Consider the following 20,612-nt stretch of genomic DNA (forward strand, 5'->3'; position numbering starts at 1 on the left):
TCTCCTCTCAGAAACAGACACCCAAAGAATCCTGTTTATATGCTGCTATTCCAGGCTGAAACAGTAAAATGGATGTACCCCCTCCCCTGAGTGATGTGCCACTTACACTACTGCTATGCCTTTTAGGAAAATAAGTACAGTACAAGTAGTGTACAATTGCCCACAGTGTTAGCAATATGCTTCTGCTTGACAAGTGTGCAATGGCTGTCTTGTTGCAGATCATTTGACTTGAACTCGATAGGGCTGGTTTGGCATTCTGTGACTGGTTACATTCATCAGGAGGTGAAGTTCCACAACAAAATGATCTGATGGAAGCAATTAGTATTCAGAATAAGGTTGCCAACCCTCCAGAATTGTCCTGGAGCCTCCAGGAATTAAAGATCGATCTTTCATTGAAGATTATATCCTGAGATGAAATCTCCAGGAATTCGTCCAACCAAAATTGGCAACCATAATTCAGAACTACAATAGGCTCTCTGGCATGTGAATGGGGCCTGTGCAAGGCTGCAATAATTTTTGGTATGTAATATGGTATAAATCAAGCACATTGCAAAATTGATAATATTAGCCAATAATTTTTTAAAAAAGAAATCTGTAATTTTTGGGACAACTGCAGCTGCGTGACTCTTAATATGACAAATACAGACAATTTAGTGCATTTATAAACTCCTTAAAGTTTGGAAATAGTGTATTGGCTGAAATACAGTTGAGCAATGGAAGCTCTCAGCTCTCCTATAGTTCAACTTTGCAAAGATTAGCAGTTTGGCCCCATATTAGTGCTGTGTTTTTCAGCAAGGATGAGGGAACACACATTCAAAAGTGAGAAAACAGTGGGGTCCAGTTTTCCATGATTTAGTTCCTGTTCCTGTGTAGGGCTCAACAAACCCCTAAAGTTGCCCATCAACCAAGTATAGCCAAAGCACAGTCCACTCTGGGCATGCCTCTTCTTGTCCTTAGCATGCTCCCTCTGCTGGTAGCTGAGAGAACAGAGGTATAATTGATTTTTCAGTCTGGTGGCAGTTTTGAAAAAAATAAAAAAAAATAAAAAATTGGTTCAGTTCAAACCAAATGTGAAATGTTTTGGAATTTTTGGTGAACCGAAAAAGTCAGTTGTGGGTCTGTTTCAGAGCGGGGATTCTAATCTGGGTCTCCCACATCCCAGCTCAGTGTCCTAACAACCTGGTTCAAGGTTATAGGGGGAGTGGGGCGCAGCAGCAGCACTAACAGCCCCTTCTTCTCTTCACCAGCTACAGTGCTATTTACACTTGGTAGAGGGCTATGTGGGAATGTACCAGGGCTTCCCAGAGGGGGGGCAATTTGCCCCAGGCCCCGGGCCCCACAGGGGCCCCCACAAGAATATAGTATTCTATAGTATTGCAACTTTTTTTATGGAAGGGGCCCCCGAAATTGCTTTGCCCCAGGCCCCCTGAATCCTCTGGGCGGCCCTGGAATGTACACTACATGCCACTAAAAGAAGCATGCAGTGTAGACATACCTTAAAGGAGCCAGTGAGGCACAGCTTAGGTGAGTAGAGCACATGCTTGAAAGGTGTGATTATATATGTGAGTACATACCCTACACACTCTCTACTCCTCCAAGCCATGCCTCGTTGTCTACACTGCTATTTTAGCTATGTAGTATCCTGCTGCTGGGGCCCTTCCCCTCTGCAGGGAAAGACACCTCCTCCCCCCCTTCCCCCCCTCCAGCAGGAAAGGCTCTGGAAGGGAGGAGGCAGTGGGGAAAGGCTCTGCCAGCCCCTTGCTGCTGAATCCCTTCCCCACCACAAGGAAAGACTCAGGCAGTGGAGAAAGGCAAGGGGGAGGCTCAGCCTTTCCTCGCTGTCTTTCCCTACCAAAGCCTTTCCTTGCTACAGTGAAAGGCTCCAGCAGTGGGCAGTTGCCGAAGCTCTTCTCCACTGTCTCCTCTCTGCCAGAGCCTTTCTTTAACACACATAGCTACACACTGCAGTGTGGACGCCGCAGGCTTTTCACTGCGCTATGTACCTTCACATTATGCTGCTGCCAATAGTGTCTAGTGTAGAAGTAGCCTAAAAATTAATGTAAGTTTTGTGACTAAATCTGCCATGCAATGAGAAAAAAATAGAGTCCAATATGTTGAACATGTTGTATACGCTGATTTTTTAATACTTTTATGTGAACTATGGGAAGTTCACAGTGTTGTTTTCTAATTTTACTTACTAACTTCCAGTAGAACCTCAGAGTTATGAACATCTTGGGAATGGAGGTTGTGCGTTACTCTGAAATATTCGTACCTGAACAAAATGTTATGGTTGTTCTTTCAAAAGTTTACAACTGAACATTGACATAATACAGCTTTGAAATTTTACTATGCAGAAAAAAGATGCTGTTTTCCCTTTTTTTAGTAGTTTACATTCAACACAGTATTGTACTGTGTGTGCTTTTTTTTTTTTTTTTTTTGGTCTCTGCTGCTGCCTATGTACTTCTGGCTCCAAATGAGGAATGTGGTTGACTGGTCAGTTCAGAACTCTGGTGTTCGTAACTCTGAGATTCTACTGTAGTTGGTTTTTTGTACTATAACATGGATTATTCAAATACATTGGTAATAATTCACTTCCTGGGAAGCAACATGATAGGAATTAAGTTTAAAAATGTTGTCTTCGTTAGCTAGGACAAATACCAGACTAACTTAATAGCAACTGGTAATAGCTTATCCAATTCCCATCACCAATGAACAGTACAAGAAAGAAGTTTATAATATTTAAGATTACTTTCTTTTCCAAGGTGTTACATAATGTAACAAATATATGTTGCTTGATATTAATCCATAGCTGAAAGCATAAAGTAAAACACAGAATATAATGGCTAATGTCAGTATGTCTCCTTTCTCCAAAATACAGCAACTTCACATAACAAATTAGGGCCAAATTTTGCACTGGTTTATCTCCCCACTACACCGCTTTCTTTTTATCCTTACTTTCAGCCTATCCTTTGTCTTCTCCATCAAATGGTGGCCACAAGAAAGATATCATTATTTGCGAAGGTTTCAGCAGAAAGGTAGCCCCTGCATTTTGATCTAAATACTATCAGCTTGTGTTCAGTCTGCTCTCCTCTGGAACAGTGTTTTACAGCTGGGCTCTGGCCAATGAGCATGCTCTGTTGTTGGCACCTGGAAGTCTTATTCTGTACTTCTCCAGTTGCATTTTAACTGCTGAGCACAGCTGTTTTGGTAGGTTGTGGAAGAACAAGTGGTCTTTGAAAAAAAAAAAACAGCACTTGATCCATTAAGTGCTCTCTAGATTAGTATCAGGATTTTAATTCAGTCCACTAGCAAAAAAGGAACAGCAGAAAACATTAATATCTTTATCTTTTTTTATTAATACCTGTATATATTTTTTAAGTGGGTTGCCTGTATGTTGCATGAGTTATAGCTCCTATAAGGAATTGACCCTTGACTCCATGTAAAATTAATTCCATAGTCTAACCTGGGGGTGATGAAACTATCTATGTAGCCAAAACTCCAGTGGCTGCTTCCACTCCACCTTCCCTGTTGTAAGGTATAAGGAGACCCTGCACAGCCAGACTCCATGTCACATGGAGGATATGTGCCCCTGTGCAGATTCCCAGCTTCCTATTCTTCCCTGAACCCCCAATGCAGCAGAACCCCAACTAGGCTTGGGGAGGGGTGGGGACAAGATTCACCCCAAGGGGAGAATTCATATTTTAAATTTAAAAAAATCTAACTTTAATATCATAGAGTCTGATCAAAGTTATCAAGAAAAAGCTGGCATACTGACGTTATTATTAACCCACAAAATAGAGACCTCTGAAGTAGCCCAAAACACTGCAGACTGCAAAGCCTAATTGTGATGCCTCTTATAATTATTCTTCCCTTTTGTGCCAGTGAATTTCATTTATTGCCACTAAAATTGATATCCTATCTGATCAATACAATACCTTTGTGATTAGCCACATGTTAGCCAGAGGCCACAGTGTTGATGGGACTTTTAGATCCCGATAGTCCATTCTTCTGGGAAGTGCCTTCCTCATTTTATCCATGGCAACAGAGACATGAAAAACTATCTGTGGATCGGCCTAAACATATTAAAAAAACAAGAGCATTACTGTAATTGGTATTTTAAATTAATACCACTAGCAAAGTTCAGCAAATACTACAAAGTGCCTGCTAATGTACTATACAACCTTAGTATTCTACTGTAGACATGGTATTTTGTACTTTACAGGTTCCGAGTAAGATGATTTGGCCAACAGATGTATGTATACATGAAGAAATATTTGTGAATTATGTTAATCCCAATAAATAAATTGGATTACAACATATTATGGTTTCATCATTTTAAGGGCTGAGTACGTCTTGGCCTTGAGTCCCAAACAAGACACCAGGCATTGTTGCATTTCCCTAAGTGCAGACCTTCAGCCTAGTCTCCCCCTTCCTCTGAGAGGGAACTAACCTGCACTGGGTCTAAATGCAGTGCAACATACTTCTTCCAGCACAGCTACAGTGACAGACAGAAAAAGGTCCTACAGTATTGATTATGTGACCTGTGTGTTAAAACCTCACATTAGAAGGAGAAGTTACAGTGAAACAGATACATTATTTTAGCTATGCTATAGATTGAATCAAGTAATGTACTTAATATTGTACTAACCAATTACAACTAATTTTAATGTAATTAAAATAAAAACTATAAGATTACTTAAAAATCTTGTATATAGAAAGTTAATCATTATAACTTTGAAGTTACATGTTCCTACTCTAGTAGTGAGAATTGCCCCTGCCAATCAGCTAATAATTTGCTAAGTACTTGAATATGGAGATAATAATCTGAAAGAGGCTCTCACTTTATTAATGGAGTTTTATCCCATCAAGGCACAAAGACTTACACACACAAGTCCCATTAGTTACAGATATAAGACCATTCTGCAACAAAATTTGAATGTCCTATGACTTCTCTTCAATAGGCTTGGGATATACTAGCTAACACAAACACTACTTGATGTTTTCACTAGAAATTATCAGTGAATGATCGAGGTATAAATCTGTATATGAGAAAAACAAGGGCCAGATCCTTGGCCCCATTAAGTCTTTTCTCACCATCCTGAAGAGACGTGTATCATACAGGTCATAATATATTCAATTCCCCAGCACCTTCAGAACCTAAGTGAGTATGACCAGCTGCAAATGAGGCAGAGAAAACTGTATTGCTCCTCCTGAAAATTGACTCTATTACCACACAGACAGACAGTTCAGTGCAGATCTCCACAATCTTATCTGCAAAATAATTTGAAAAAGCTTCACAGTGTTAGACTCTACCATGAAAGGCAAATAGTCTCAGTCTAGTAGACTGTTTCCAACTCAAAACAGTTCTGTTGCTCAAAATTTTGAGGATTCTATGGAAACATAGAAACCCTCTGGACATATTATATGCATTATAAATATTCAATAATAACTAATAATACAGTAGGACCCTGAAACCTCAGTTTGGATCAGAGGCCTATTGTGCTATACAAACACAAGGTCCTCACTCTGAATTCCTCCCACTTTAGCAGTTGTAGGTCACTTAGTGATTTCCAAGGATGAATGCAAGGAAGCAAGTGTTTAGGAGTCACTGTATAAATAGTTAAGGATAACAGATCGTTATAATGTCTCCCATAGATCAGCAGAGCAGTCTGTCACAAGAGAGTATTCTTCCTCAGAGCCTTTGAATCCTTACAGGTTCCATTAGTCTTTGATGAAAGAAAACAGGCCCTTCACCCTGACAGGAAAGGAGCATGATAGCATCAAAATAGGTTTTCATTCTGATTAACAACTGAGGACCAGATCCTCAGATGGTGTAAATCTGTATAACTCCCCTGAAGCTAATGCAGCTGGAGATCTGGCCCTGAATATTTATAAGAACTGAAGATGGTGATAAGAAAAGGTGACAAGATCTTCTGTTATTTTTGGCTATATAGTGACAATATTAAAAAAAATCCCATAAATTATGCTTAGTATGCTTTTAGGAGACCAAAAATGTATATCTTAGCCAGAATAAATTGTAAACTGCACTTTAAGTGAATACAATTGGGCACAATCTATTACTTGAAGTGAAATCTTAAAAGTCTCTATACCCAGTGACTGACAAGATCCTTTTGTCCTCAAAGAATGCTCTCTGCAGAGGCACATCATGCTTCCAATAAACACTGGAGGTCCATCATGTCTTAACACTTGCAGTCATGTCTTAACACTTGCAATATGACCCTTGTTAATATGTTTGAGGAAAGAAAAGCTTTTGAATGAACCACATTATTCAACATCTTTATAAGCTTCTAAGACAAGGCTGTAGTAACAAAAAACAATGTTCTGCTTCCTATTGTTAAGAGGAAGTGAAAGGAAATGAATAGACTCATTGTTCACCCTCAGAATCCCACCTGGATGGAATAATACTTATTTTAAATGAGACTGTGTCTAAATTAGCAGTGCTTCATCTGTAATATAAGGACTACTGATGTATAAGTCAAAACACTCACTTTTCAATGACTGCTTCCATGAAATTTATGACCCAAATATTTTGTATAACCACAACGAGACAGCATTAATGAAGAAATACAGATTAATGGAGATTTAACCTAGGATTTCTGTATTGGAAGTGCTATGCACTTCTAACAAGTCTGAAATACAATGATCAGTATCTCTTGTGATTCAATGGGCCAACAGTAATTCCAATAAGGACAATGTAGTTATTGCAGATGATATTGGCCCTAGGTACTTGGCGAGGTGATTAAAGTTTCACTGGAAATAAATTACTTCTTTGATTTCAAGTACAGAGTCTCCAACAGAACCATTTTTAAACCATAGAGACGTAGGAATGAAACTATCTGCCACGAGCTTGTGCCCACATGCATCAGCTACTGTTGGTGGGGCTTTTGAATTGCAAATGAACAGAAAAACCTAATTAGAAAGGATGTTCAGAACCCAAACTAAGCACCCAAAAAGATGGGGGGAAAACAAAAATCCCAGCCTGAAATGAGATATTAGATAAGAATAGCGATGTGGGAAAAATGTGTTGTTGACTTACTTCTAATCCACTCCCTTCTGAAAGCAAATGGAGTGGAGCATATATTGAGGCTGGCAAAGCAGCAGAAGCAGAACATTTGGTACAGAGATAGCACATTTGATTTCATATTACCCGTTAGCCAGCAGCAGGCTGATCTTACAAGGGAATCCCCACAGTTATTGTACAATGACAACGAATATTCTACTAATCCTCCTCCAAAGGCTCCAGGCTTAAGACAGCACTCTTACTCAACCTCACTATTATAAATTGCTATCAGATATCAGAGGTTTCACTACAACTGGGTAGAAGATTGTTTGGGTTGGAATTAGACACAAGTATCATTATGCTGTGTGCCTCTTTGTATAACACCTGCTGCAAGTCCCTATATTCTTGTTATCACTACCACAGGTTTTAATCTTTTAACATTTGGTTTAGTGGTGCAGCAGTGAGGAAGCAATGGCCCTTTGTATTCATCACAGGCTGGCACCCAGGACTAACACCATGCTGTGCATCAGGAGATAATTAAGCTGGACAGTACCCAAGTGACACTAGATAAAGAAGCAACAGCATGTTCCTCTCACCAGCTTCAGATGATGTTAAAAACCTGCAGAGCTTGGGGCAATGGCACCCCATAGAAGCAACAATGGCCATTAACTTTCTTATTTGAGATTTCACCTTCTTTATTATATTTGATAGTTTTGCTCCAAACTGGCAGCCCATGACAGTGAACTGGAGAGATGCAACTTGAGTGAGCTAGAGTGCTCAAAAAAGCATTAGAAATTGCATTGAAAAATTATATTCATAGCATGTGCTGTGATATGCTAAGCTATACTATCACATACCACAGAGTACCTTGTTTCTATGATACATGCTATTAAACATAAGCCCACAGATAGAAGCAAGCAAAACATCCATTCCACCCTCTAATAAAATTACTTTAAAATTCTTCCTTTCAGAAAAAAGGCAAAGGGATAAAGCATATGGTGTAGCCATAAACAATAATATTGGAAATTGTATGAGCAAAGCCAAGTTATCATAGAGAACAACATCTGAAAAAATTCATTCACTAACATTAGCTGAGACTTGGTCTGTAAAAAGGGACTTGTTACTTTACTGTTATTATTTACAGCTAGTGGTTCTCAACCAGGGGTCTATGTACCCCTGGGGGTATATAGAGGTCTTCCAGGGGTTACATCAACTCATCTAGTTATTTGCCTAGTTTTACAACAGGCTACATAAAAGCCATTAGTGAAGTCAGTAAACACTAAAATTTCAGGCAGACAATGGTTTGTTTATACTGCTCTATATTCTATACATTGAAATGTAAGTACAATATTTATATTTCAATTGATTTATTTTATAATTATATGGTAAAATGTGAAAGTAAGCAATTTTTCAGTAATAGGTTGCTGTGACACTTGTATTTTTAGGTCTGTTTTGTAAGCAAGTAGTTTTTAAGTGAGGTGAAACTTGGGGTATACAAGACAAATCAGATTCCTGAAAGGGGCACAGTAGTCTGGAAAGGTTGAGAGCCACTGATTTACACAGCACTATAAATATGCATTTAAGTGAGCTGACTGTAGGTATTACTGCACATTGTGAATGATGCATTTTTATATTGAGGGGGAATTCTCTAAGGGAGTGATAGCACTGAAGTTACAAGGTCAGATTAATTGACTGAAAGCAATGTAGGGAGGTGCAAATTATACATCTCTTTGAGAGCTTGGGCCTTGTGGAGGAGTCACCCTGAGGACAGGTGAGAATATTAGCTATCCTCAATCCTGTTTCCTGCCAGCAGTAATGGTAACAGATTTAACTATGGACAGGACAATATAGGAGCCTTACTGGTAGAGGCTGCTCAGAGGATGTGCTGAATCCGTGCATTGTTTAACCATTCTGGCCGCATCGTGTCTCCAGCAATCACCATCCCTTTTTGGCTTTCTGGAGAGGGCTGGCCCTCTAGAGGCCTTTTGGTAGAGGGGACGTTGTTGCTATTTCTCAGAGCTATAGTCTTGCCTCTCCTCTAGCTACACTCTTAATGACAACAGCAGGGAAGTTATATGCCACTGAAGGTTATTCCCTGCTAGTAGGGTGATTCTCCTCTGCCCAGTTACATCAGCTTTCTAACCAGAGTCCAAGCTGACTGTGTTAAACTTAAATTAAATATTACTTTATTACTTTCTTTCCTTTTGTTAAATTGTCATTCAAGAGATGACCAATGACCAACTAAGAGAAAGAGATTGATAAATATGCGGTTCTCCTCTCACTTATAACAGTGAAATTCAAGAGTAATTCCAATGAAATCAGTAGAATTACACTAGTACAGGGGTCGGCAACCTTTCAGAAGTGATGTGCCGAGTCTTCATTTATTCACTCTAATTTAAGGTTTCGCGTGCCAGTAATACATTTTAATGTTTTTAGAAGGTCTCTTTCTATAAGTCTATAATATATAACTAAACTATTGTTGTATGTAAAGTAAATAAGGTTTTTAAAATGTTTAAGAAGCTTCATTTAAAATTAAATTAAAATGCAGAGCCCCCCAGACTGATGGCCAGGACCCGGGCAGTGTGAGTGCCACTGAAAATCAGCTTGCGTGCCGCCTTTGGCACGCGTGCCATAGGTTGCCTACCCCTGCACTAGTATATAGCTGGTGCAAATGAGAGGAGAAACAGGCCAGTGGCAACAGTGCTTTCTGCAACTACTATAGGGAAAAGTGGCAAGAGAAAAAGTTTTCTTATTTTATCTTCCTCTTCATGTCAATTTTTTTCCCCAAGCATTGCAATAGAGAATGTCCAAAAAGATGATTGGTCAGCATCAATTTTTTAAAAAACATTATCTAAAGTCACATTGCTGCTGTCTTTAATGGGCTATAAGACTGATTCTTTTAATTCGAAATTACTTGACTTTGATAAAAAGTAGTATCTCTTGGTACATGTACAAATGCATTGGAATTTAATATTGTAGAGCTTCAAAGAATGATAGTTTAAAGATTAATTGGAGTTATTAATATAGTGCTACTTCATATCACAGAATAAAGAAAATAACCTCAAGACAGCTAATTTGTAATATTTGTGAGTTACCAATATCTGAAGATTTTTAGAATTTATATTAGATGCTGAATTCAAGGTGAGACTTTTAAAAGCACCTGAAGTGAGTTGTGAGCACAAACTGACATCCACTCAGGTGCTTCTGAAAATCCTTCCTCTTCACCACACTCTTAAATATTTTAGAATCCCATTAAAGAATAGGTCATCTACCATGCTCATCCATCTTCTTTTTAAGTTGAAATTTAATTTGTGACTCTCATTTCTATTACTGACAGAGAGACAGTTATACAAGTAGTGTGGAAGTGCAAAGGTTTTCTAAAATATAAGGGATAGTGAGGGTTCATATCTTTTTGTACTTGGCCAGGATTACTACATCATGCCGGAGAAGATTTCTGAATCATTGATCAGAGTTTCTATCAGAAGGCATTTAGGCTTCAGTATTTCTTTTCTGGCTAAATTATGTTATTGTTGAAGACTATATTATATAACAATACTATAATAAGATTAATAATCTTCAACAAATACATATAGCTTCATATTTGGAATATATATACATATTCTGAATATGAAACTGCTGTAACTTTTTTTGAATGAGCATCAAAATAAAAGTAGTGATGACAGATTTGGAAGATGATGTATTATAGCTGATTTCATATTTCCTGAATATGAATAGTTTAGTTCCTGGAAGGAGAGTTGCTTGGATAGCTATGCTTGGATTCCATATCTTCTTTAAAACAATATACAGAAACTTCAAGTGGGAATATTGTCAAATGGTGGTAGCAATGTCTTACTTGCCAGTGAAACAACATGTACCAGTGCAGTGTGATTTTTTTCTTAGTACTCTTTTTTAATATTGACAGCCTTTGTGTGACATGTTTAGAGGACTTGAATTTGACAAAATAATTGTATTAAAATATTAAACAGTTAAAGCAGGACTCAAGTGGTACTTAGGCCATGAGATGGATCTCTGCACAGGGTGAATTTTATCCAACGTTGATTGACTGAGTAGAATATACAACTTCCTTTAACATTAGTGGGAACTGAGGACTTAAAGCCCTATACAGCACCTTGAAATTTTACCATTACAGTATGTCACAAATATGAGTGAAACAATTCAGGAACTTGTCCACTAAAGTTTAAATTGCTCTTCATGTTCAGTAAAAGGTCAAGCATATAGAAGTGTGTGTAAGGTCCAAAATTATAGTTTCTCCAAGGCTTCCTTTGTTAAAAGTACAATATGATGAATTCCACAAAAGCAGTATGAATGGACAAATAACCTGACCTTAGAAAGTGCCCAAGGATGACATCTACTGATGGTCGTCTATCCCACCTTGCTGATGTATAGGCCAATCTTCCTCACCAGTGACAAAAGAGCAACAGGTTGTAATTGTCAGGGTTATCTGTAGCCCCAGATGTACGCATTGGGATTGTATGTCATAAATTCTACTCAGCGGGAAATGTTTTATTTTTAATCTTCTATTGACAAGTAACAGCTAGAGGTTGAGCAATAATATCTATACCTGAAGTCAATTTAAAAATGTATGTAACCAGAACATCTGAGCCTTTTGCCTTTTTAGTGTGTAATCTTCTTAGTGTCTTCTGCACCTCATTGAGCTCCAAGGTTCGCAAATACAAAATACTGTAGGTATCCAGCACCTCTGCCCTGAATTTAGCTTTAAAGGAGTCTCTCTTGAGGATATCAAATTATCATTCACAATACACTGTTCACCCCCAGATGTGTAATTGTTGGATGCTCTCCCCGTTTCCAAATGTATAAGCCTCAATAGGTTAGTACAGTTGTAGTTTTTAAGCTTATATTAACTATCCCATTCTTTATCTCCTAAGGTTTGTTTCTCATATTTTATTGTAGGTCGGCATTAGTAGTATTCAGATGTTTTATCTCTTCCCTATTGCTGATCTATAGGTTTATGCATCTCAAGGTCACTTTGGAACATGTTTATACCAGACACCAGAAGCATAATCAATACAACATGCGAATATATAAACAATATCAGGTAACATAAAAATGGTGCTTTAGATAACCATAACTTAAACACAGTAAACTATGCTGTTGCCCCACTACACAGAAAACAACCCTTTGCATTGTCACAGAGGAAGCCCTGCAGAATGCAGATCGGTGCAGATTGCTCCCCTAAATGCTGTCTACTGAACTTTATTTGCCACTGGGGGTCAGGAACAGGGTTCGTCTCAGTATTATTATTTGTATCACAGTGCTGTGCGAGGCACTGTCTAAAGTGAGAGACAATCCCTGCTCTAAGGAGTTTACATTTTAAATAGACAAGAAAGACAACATGTGGAAGAGGAAACAGGCTCAGGGAAGTAAACTGATTTTCCCATGATCACATAGCTAGTCAGTGGTTCAGGAAAGAATAGAATGCATGTCTTCTAAGTCCCAGGCCACTTCCTTCCCCTCTGGACTAAGCTGCCTCTTCGTTTGTGAAGAATCTGTGTGAAGAATCTTTAATTGACTCAATGTAAAAAGGTGCATGACCGCTTTAAAGTTGTACTCTATTCACTTTTCTAAGTAAACTTAAAGTAGTCACAGTAACTGGCTTAATTTAAATGATTTGAACAATCAAGATAACTTTACTCAGAGGTTTCATATGAATATATTAGATTAGGACCTGGGTCTACTTTTTCAGTTACCAAATACACTTGATTTGATAAGTGAGGCTTATATGCTTATTCCTTCTGTATCACAGTATTTTAAATGCAAACAAAAATTACAGTATCAAAATAAAATTCTGAACTCAAAATTTATACAAACACCACCAAAATATAAGCACCAAATAATAGTTACTGTATTAGACTAATAATTTTGAAATCTATTGTAAAAAGCAAGGATGTTAACCTTTGGAGTGTTTGCATTTATGGGACACTTGTTACATCAATGGAATTAGAACATTCAAAATGTTAACTTGCACAAAATAGGAAGTGAAAGTCAGGTATATAAAAAGTCATACTTAATCTATATAACAGTTTTGTGCTAACAAAAAAGAATAAACTTACCTTGTACTGTATAAAATGGCTATCCATGTCCACCTTTTCCAAGTTTTGAAGTGTCTGGTGGTTTGTGCACTGGAAGTTGTCTGGAAATTCTGTACAAGCTTCCCAACTGAGAATAAACAAAGTCATTACAAGATTCTTTATTGGGACTTTTTATTTAAAGTTTACATATTTTCAGATATGTTAAATGTGTGTTAGCATATAATTAATACTTACAAACAGTAAAAAAGTACAAGCAATGCTTAGTATAAGGTGTGCTAATTTAAATATTATAAATTATACACAGGCTTAAATCAAAGTTAAACCTAAAATCCAATGGACAACATTTTGACACTTTGGTCCCAGTTGTTTGGTCCAACCAAATTGTACTTGGTGCAAGGAACCCAAAGGAGTAGAGAAAAGATGGTTTTATACTACTTTTGCTCTCTCCAGATCAGAGACCATTCATGGACTGATTTGACCCCTCATGCAACTTAAAGCAGTTCCAAGACTGCTCTTAATGATGGCAGGAGTAATGGTCATTTCAACATCCGGGAATCACTGGAGTACAGCAACACTCCAACCACATTCTATCTCTTAGTCACATTTCTAACACACCACCTACACTGTGAGCTGTACCGTGGGGGCAGTGAGGGTGATACTGACCCAACATTGCTGGCTCATTGCCTGAAGGGGAATCCTTGGTTGCCCTGATTGTTGGGAGTTTTGCCATTGACTTCAACGAGACCAGGATTTCACCCAATATTTGTAAAAAAACACAATTTTTGTGTAATGGGGAGTAGATTAAAAGGACAACAAAACTGTGCGCATTTTCCTTTTTAGGTCTTCCCTTTGTTATATGAAAAGGAGATGTTACCCCGTACTGATATAAAATCAGAAATAAAATCTGCCCTGATCTACACATTTTTTAAGTTTACATGATTATATAAATGTTTAAGCTTATGTATTCATACACTTTAGACATCCCACACATAAAAGTTGCTCATATGCTGCAAGACTCCCTATTTCCCTGTCCCTCGTATCTCATCCAAGCAACAGTGGTTATATAAAGGACAGCAGGATCTGGAGGCTACAGTGAAATGGAAGCTGTAGCTAGGGCCTCTCAGAGAGAGGCACCAGTACTTACTCTGGTGAATCTTAACAATTCTGCAGTAGGCAGAAAGGTGGGCAGTACAAACAGAGAATAAAAGAGGAACTAATTTGATAGGCTGCTATTGTTAAGGAGCAGGGATTGGGAGGCAGGCTGCAGAATCAGCAGAGTGAAGACCCCGGCCCGGTGCGGCGCTCGAGGGCGGGCCTGGGGTTTGGCCGGCCTGGCGCTTGGGGGGGTTGGGCGGCCCGGCGTGGCGCTCGGGAGGGCGGGGGTTTGGCCGGCGCAGCGCTCCGGGGGTTTGGGCGGCCCGGCACTCGGGGGGGTTGGCCGGCCCTGCGCTCCGGGGGTTTGGCCGGCCCGGCGAGGCGAGGGGGGCGGGGGGGTTGGCCGGCGCGGCGCTCGGGGGGGGTAGGCCGGCCTGGGGTGACGCTCGGGGGTCTGGGCGGCCCGGCGCGGCACTCGGGGGGGCAGGGGTTTGGCCGGCCTGGCGCTCGGGGGGTTTGGCCGGCCCGGCGCTCGGGGGGGGCAGGGGTTTGGGCGGCCTGGCGAGGCGCGGGGAGGGGGCGGGGGTTTCGGCGGCCTGGCGTGGCGCTGGGGGGGGGGGGTTGGTGGCCCGGCGCGATGCTCGGGGGGGTGGTTCTGCGCCCAGCGCTCCGGGGGTTTGGGTGGCGCGGCGCTGGGGGGGGGGGGTTGTCTGTGGCGCGGCGCTGGGGGGGGGGTGTCTGCGGCGCGGCGCTGGGGGGGGTGTTACGGCGGGCGGCGCTCTTCTTTTTTGCCTGGGGCGGCAAAAAAGTTAGAGCCGGCCCTGGACCAGGGCCCCATGGCACAGGGCCTGCTGGCCCAGTGGCTCATCCGCCACTAGACTCAACACTTCTTTATTGAAATTACCCATTAAACTGTTGCAGAAAAAACAGGGATAACAGCCTCCTACTTATTTTAGTCACATCTTGTAAAATTTGAAGGATGAGGTATAATAAATTAATTTTTTTACAACTATTGAAACCTCATGAAGAGCTGATGATGAAGTACTGATGTGTTGTACTGGGCACTGAAATAATGTTATAAATTGTCACATTTATAGGAAGATTTGCAGACTAGCTTTTCAACATTTTAATCATCCTCTATATTTCTCCCTTTCTTTCTCTGTAATCTTGGATTTAGGGTTTCAGAGAACTTTGAAAAAGCAGAAGTTAATATACTTGTCACATCCAGGCAGCAGATCAACATTAGGATCCAGAAGAGTTTTATAAATAACTGTGATACCATCCTTTTCAGCTGCAGTCACTTTGTCAAAGGTCAAACTTAGAACACGGTTTAAGGGAGACCTGAAAAATGGAAATAAAATCAAAGCTGACCTTTCTGAAACAAAATCAAACAGCTTCAAAAACAATAATGAGATTATACATACAAAGGCAGTGAACATAATGGAAATGCTGTTGAAAGAACGAAGACAGAAAATATTCAAACCCACTGCATTTTATATGTTGGAAAGAACATTAGTAAGCTAGTAGCCATGCTCTGGCTTTAGTCTTTTAGTTCAGGTGCTTTCATCTCAGATACTAATTCTCTCCCCAGCCATCTTCTTGTCTTTATTAACCTATAGGTTATGGACAGCAACCAAATTGAATTAGTCTTGCAATATTAGCTCTTCTACTGGAATAAATAACAATTTGGGGAGAAAGAAATCAGTATTATGATCAGCACCCAGGTAATCATCTAAGGATAATTGAAGAACACAGCTACCACTCTGAAACCTGAAAACTGTAGATTAATGTTCATGAACAATAACTAAATAATATAAATATATTTTGATAAAACAGAGACAAATTATGTATTATTTTGTCAAAATACAATAATAAATACTAGTTTGTTTAATTAGCTGAACCTTGATGGGAGAAATCCAGTGAGGTCTGTGATCAATAGATCAACCTTTAAACTGATATATTCCTTTATAGGTCTCATAGTTGTAAGCAACATTACATTAAAATCTAATAAAGCATGAATAATTTACACATTTATACTCTTATTAATAAAGTTTCTTTTAAAGGCACACAGTCAACTTTTAAAATCCTATTTCCATATTAATATTTTTACTTACAAGTAAGAGCTAGAATAAGTAAATTGAAATAAATTAGAGATAAATATATTTTCTCTCTTTCTTTTCTAATTTGTTTACTTTGTGCATTTGATAGCACTTTTGTATATTCATAGTTTCATTGTTTCCACTGTACAGTCAATCAATTTCCTGTTGTTCATTTGGGTCTTTTACACAGCAACAAAGGAAAAAACACATTCAGATAATCAGAGATCCTAGCTAAGGGTCTGTGGTTTGTATGGGGTTTTTTTTAACGTAAGAGGTATTCAGGGGGCAGGTCAAATTCACTAAAATGCTTTTATTTCATTTTGGTGAAATTAGCCAGTTGTGAGTTGTCAATGTCACTTTAAACAAAGAAAACAGTAACACGCTGAACAACAATTCTAAAAATGTGTCAAAACACACGTATAATGAAATGTATGTTATTTGCATATTCTCCTACTCTGCTTTTGAGGGAAGCAGGAGTTTGAGAAATTAGAAAAAGCAAAATTATTTTTAAAATCAGACCAATATAAATTTCAATTGTTATTTATCATGTTTTAGTTTATTATCCATTGTTATTGAAATTATTAAATACTCTACTCCATTAACTTAAAGCTGGCAATTTGAAGATGTATAAAAGAATGGCTAAGAGAAGCCATTTTCTGGAACATTCACTAAAAACAATGGTTGTATTTTCTGTTTATTCCAAGAATGACCCCAGTGACAAGTTATCAGTTTTGGGTGAAACAGTTATATACAAGAATTATTTGTACAGAAATTTAATCTGTCATCATACAGAGGAAAAGTGAAATGTCATCAATAAACTACTCAATTACTTTTTCAGATTGCGCTGTACATCCAGAGACTTGCCATAAATCTGACATAACCCTGTTCCCAGCAGAGTAGAAGTGTAAAGAATTAGTATTAAAAGAAAAAATAGATTTTTGTTTGCTAAAGGAAAAAGTAGAGAATTTGAATAGGTATTCATCACAAGACTGTATTCTTATCTGCTGCTGAATATGTACAAGTAAATATGAGCTCTATGCAAAACATTACATATGAAGTTTATATTATGTCTTGTATATTTTACAGTTTTCTGATTGCACAGCAAGTTTTATTATTACTATTAATAATGTATTCTATGGCAGAGCCCAAAACCCCAGTCAGAATAGGAGTCTCATTGTGCTAGTGACGGTTCAAGCACAGATGTCAAAGAGAAGAAGATAAACCAACTGCTTCCTTGACAATAATCAATGGAAACAGTAAACTGTTTTAAAAGCTTGTAAAATCATGCTAAAATGCTGGAAATAGCTCATTAAGTTTCAAAATATAAGCCCCCAGAAAATCTCATAATAAAACAGTAAAACAGACTGAAGTATTGATAAATGACTATCTGATGAAGTGGGTTCTAGCCCACGAAAGCTTATACTCAAATAAATTTGTTAGTCTCTAAGGTGCCACAAGGATTCCTCATTTTTTTTATTCAATTATTGACTTCAATGGGAGTTTTGCCTGGATGTGTCTCATAGTGTTTTACCAGTCTGAATACAGGAAATACTTAGCCCAAATAGTTAGAAAATGCCAACAGTAAGTCTGTGTTTTGTAGGATTCTAGATAAATATCATGGCCTTGACTAGCTAAGAATTAGGAGCCAGATCTGAAAATATATTTAGATGCTTAAAGATGTGGATAAGCATCTAATGGGACTCTCAAAAGCACCTAGGCACCTAACTCCCCTTGATTTCAATGGAATTTAGCACCTGAGCACGTCTGATAATCCTGTTATGCACCTAATTGCATCTTTAGGCACCTAAATACCTTTAAAAACATGGCCCTATGTGACTTATTCTCATTTAAAAACAATATTCCAATTAATGTTATTCATTGGATTATTCTAATTTTCTCTTTCTTCTTCTTTATCACTTTGTCCATTTCAAAATAAAAAATATGATGTCACCATAGATTTAATCAAATTATTCACCTTTAATCTGCGTCTAAGTAACTACAAAAGGTACTTAGTAAACTATTCAGTAATTGCTAGCACTTCGGAAGTTATCACTGATTCCAAGTATGCAGCTTTATTCTAGTCACAATGTAATTAAATTGTCTTCAAGGTTGCTAGTGATAAAACTCACAATATCTTTAGCAAGTGTTCTGTAAATTATTTGGGCTAAAACATGTTTAAGTACTTTTTATTTAAAAGTCTGTTGAAACCTGGAACAGATTTTCTGCAATGTGTTAAACATGTTGAACATTATCTTCAAATCAGTGTTCCAGGTATTCTTTACACTTCTGAATTTGCAGTAAGTTTACTGCATTAACATCACAGCCTCTCACAACTTGGGCTTAGTTACGATCAAAATAATTCTCTAGCTCTTGTATTTTTCACAAGCTAATGAACAAAACTGGTTTACTAAACACCATATATTTAAAATTATCTTTCAGCATTTTATTGCTGTATTGATTTGCAATTACCAACCATAATAATTGTTCAGTTCTTCTGAACAAAAATGATCAAAAATCCTAAACTAAATTCTACCTGGTTATAGTTTAACCACAAGAAAGCATCAAATTATATTAACTTAATTGAGAAAGTAATCTTCAATTGCTAATACAGTACAACAATGAGCTTAAGGTCCTTGACAACCAGTTTTAGACATGATCCCAGATGTGTCCTGTCAATACACATAATTTCACAATAATTCAACAAGATCTCAACAGGCTAGCACAGCAGTGAATAAATTTGTAGTGCAGCCACTTTTTCCTCAGGAAATAAGATATTTTTTCTAGGAATTAACAAATCTAAAAACTTAAGGACCCCTCAAACATCTCCAGAAATTATTAGGAGATAACACAACCAAAGTATATCCCTTTTAAAAAACTTTGGTAGGCCAGTCTTTACAAGCTTTACCAATTTATCTTTCACTCTACCATCATTGGTGCTTAAGAGGTTAAGACTTTATTTGTGAAAACAGACAGAGGTAGTGGGGAATCATGTTGTCTACTGCTTCATAAATCTTGCTTAAGATCCTTTTCAATTACCATCCATTTCTCCTTTAAAAAGGGACAAAAAAATAGAGGAGTGGAAACAGGTCAGGGCAGTCTGTGACAATGACAGTGTGATGGGCTTGGACCCCCTGTGGTGTTTCCATCTGCTATCATTAAGGTGACTATTCAGACATGAAAAAATCCCTCTTGCTGTGCTGACAGGCAGACATCAAGAACTATGACAAGGCATTAAGACAGAAAGTCAGAGACAGAGATGTCATATTCCACAAACAATACTGCCTCAAACAAGACCTCTGAAATTTTCTTGGAATTTAAAATAAAAATAAAAGGGGTTTTACCTGGAGGTTATCAAACTTCCTCTTACATTAGTTTGACAACGAAAAGATTGCTGACTGTCACACAGATAAACATTTAGCTCTTACCTGTAATCTTTACCATAAGAAACCCAAATTTTTTGCTCATTCTTCAGTAAAAGTGGGTTTTTAATTTCTTGTCCTTTCTCATCAAAAAGCCGGGTAGGAATAAGATTGAGGCCTGTTGGTTTGAAGTCTGCTGAATATTGTAGTTTTTCGTGAATCATATGCAGCAGCTGGCAAGGACAAAGCAAGCAAATAAAGAAACTACAAATGTAAACTTCTGTAATAAATTGTTTGTACTCCATAACAAATGAAGTCCAAACAAATGATAATTAAATTCATATAGAATGTTAAAAGAAGTGTGAAATGACTGCAATGTTTATCTCAGTGTAAAATAACAAAATGAGCACAGGCTTTTAACCGGCAGGGGGTGCAACAGGATTATGATTGAGCTCTGACCCTTTGGCACAGAAACTGAAAGCAGATGTGACAGTTGTACAGAACAAGCATTTAGCTTCTACATACTATAACAGCTCTCTTTATAAAGGTTATGTTTTTCCTGCCCACATTTGGAGCTACATTTTGCTCATGTTTTTACTGAGCTTGTTCAAGTTTTACAATGACTGCTCTCCACCCTCCTGCCAAACCATAGGTGATCAATAGCTGAACAATAATATTGCAAGCCTCATTTAACAATTTCTGTACTGTGTCTGTTAACTTGCCCCTGCCAGAATAGCCATAATTAGCACCTCTGTGAATATAAGATTTTTATGTATTGCATTGTTTCTTTTTTAGAAATTGGTTCTCATCTCCATTTCTGAACTTTATTTGATTTTACATGACTGCACTTCGGTCTTCATTTCTGCTATGTAGTCAGGGCCTTTCCAGATTGCTGCACCTTCAAGCTCAGTTCTGCAGCAAACATTACTGGACTGCAAATTCTGTTGGCAATTTCATGGCACAGTGA

The 20,612-nt window shown here is 38.2% G+C and overlaps 1 protein-coding gene across 1 annotated transcript in view; it reads right to left on the reverse strand.

Annotated features, from left to right (window-relative positions):
• The window catches only part of DCDC1 (doublecortin domain containing 1), a 382,673-nt gene that overhangs the window by 180,805 nt on the left and 181,256 nt on the right, over positions 1-20,612 (reverse strand). Inside the window, exons 12-15 of the mRNA XM_065403326.1 lie at positions 19,712-19,878; positions 15,403-15,528; positions 13,114-13,219; positions 3,936-4,073 (exon numbers count right to left, since the gene is read on the reverse strand). Of these exons, the coding sequence (XP_065259398.1) occupies positions 3,936-4,073; positions 13,114-13,219; positions 15,403-15,528; positions 19,712-19,878 (537 nt within the window). The remainder of the gene's footprint in view (positions 1-3,935; positions 4,074-13,113; positions 13,220-15,402; positions 15,529-19,711; positions 19,879-20,612) is intronic.

Source organism: Emys orbicularis, chromosome 4 (genome assembly GCF_028017835.1).
Source record: "Emys orbicularis isolate rEmyOrb1 chromosome 4, rEmyOrb1.hap1, whole genome shotgun sequence".
Classification (NCBI taxonomy): Eukaryota; Metazoa; Chordata; order Testudines; family Emydidae; genus Emys; species Emys orbicularis.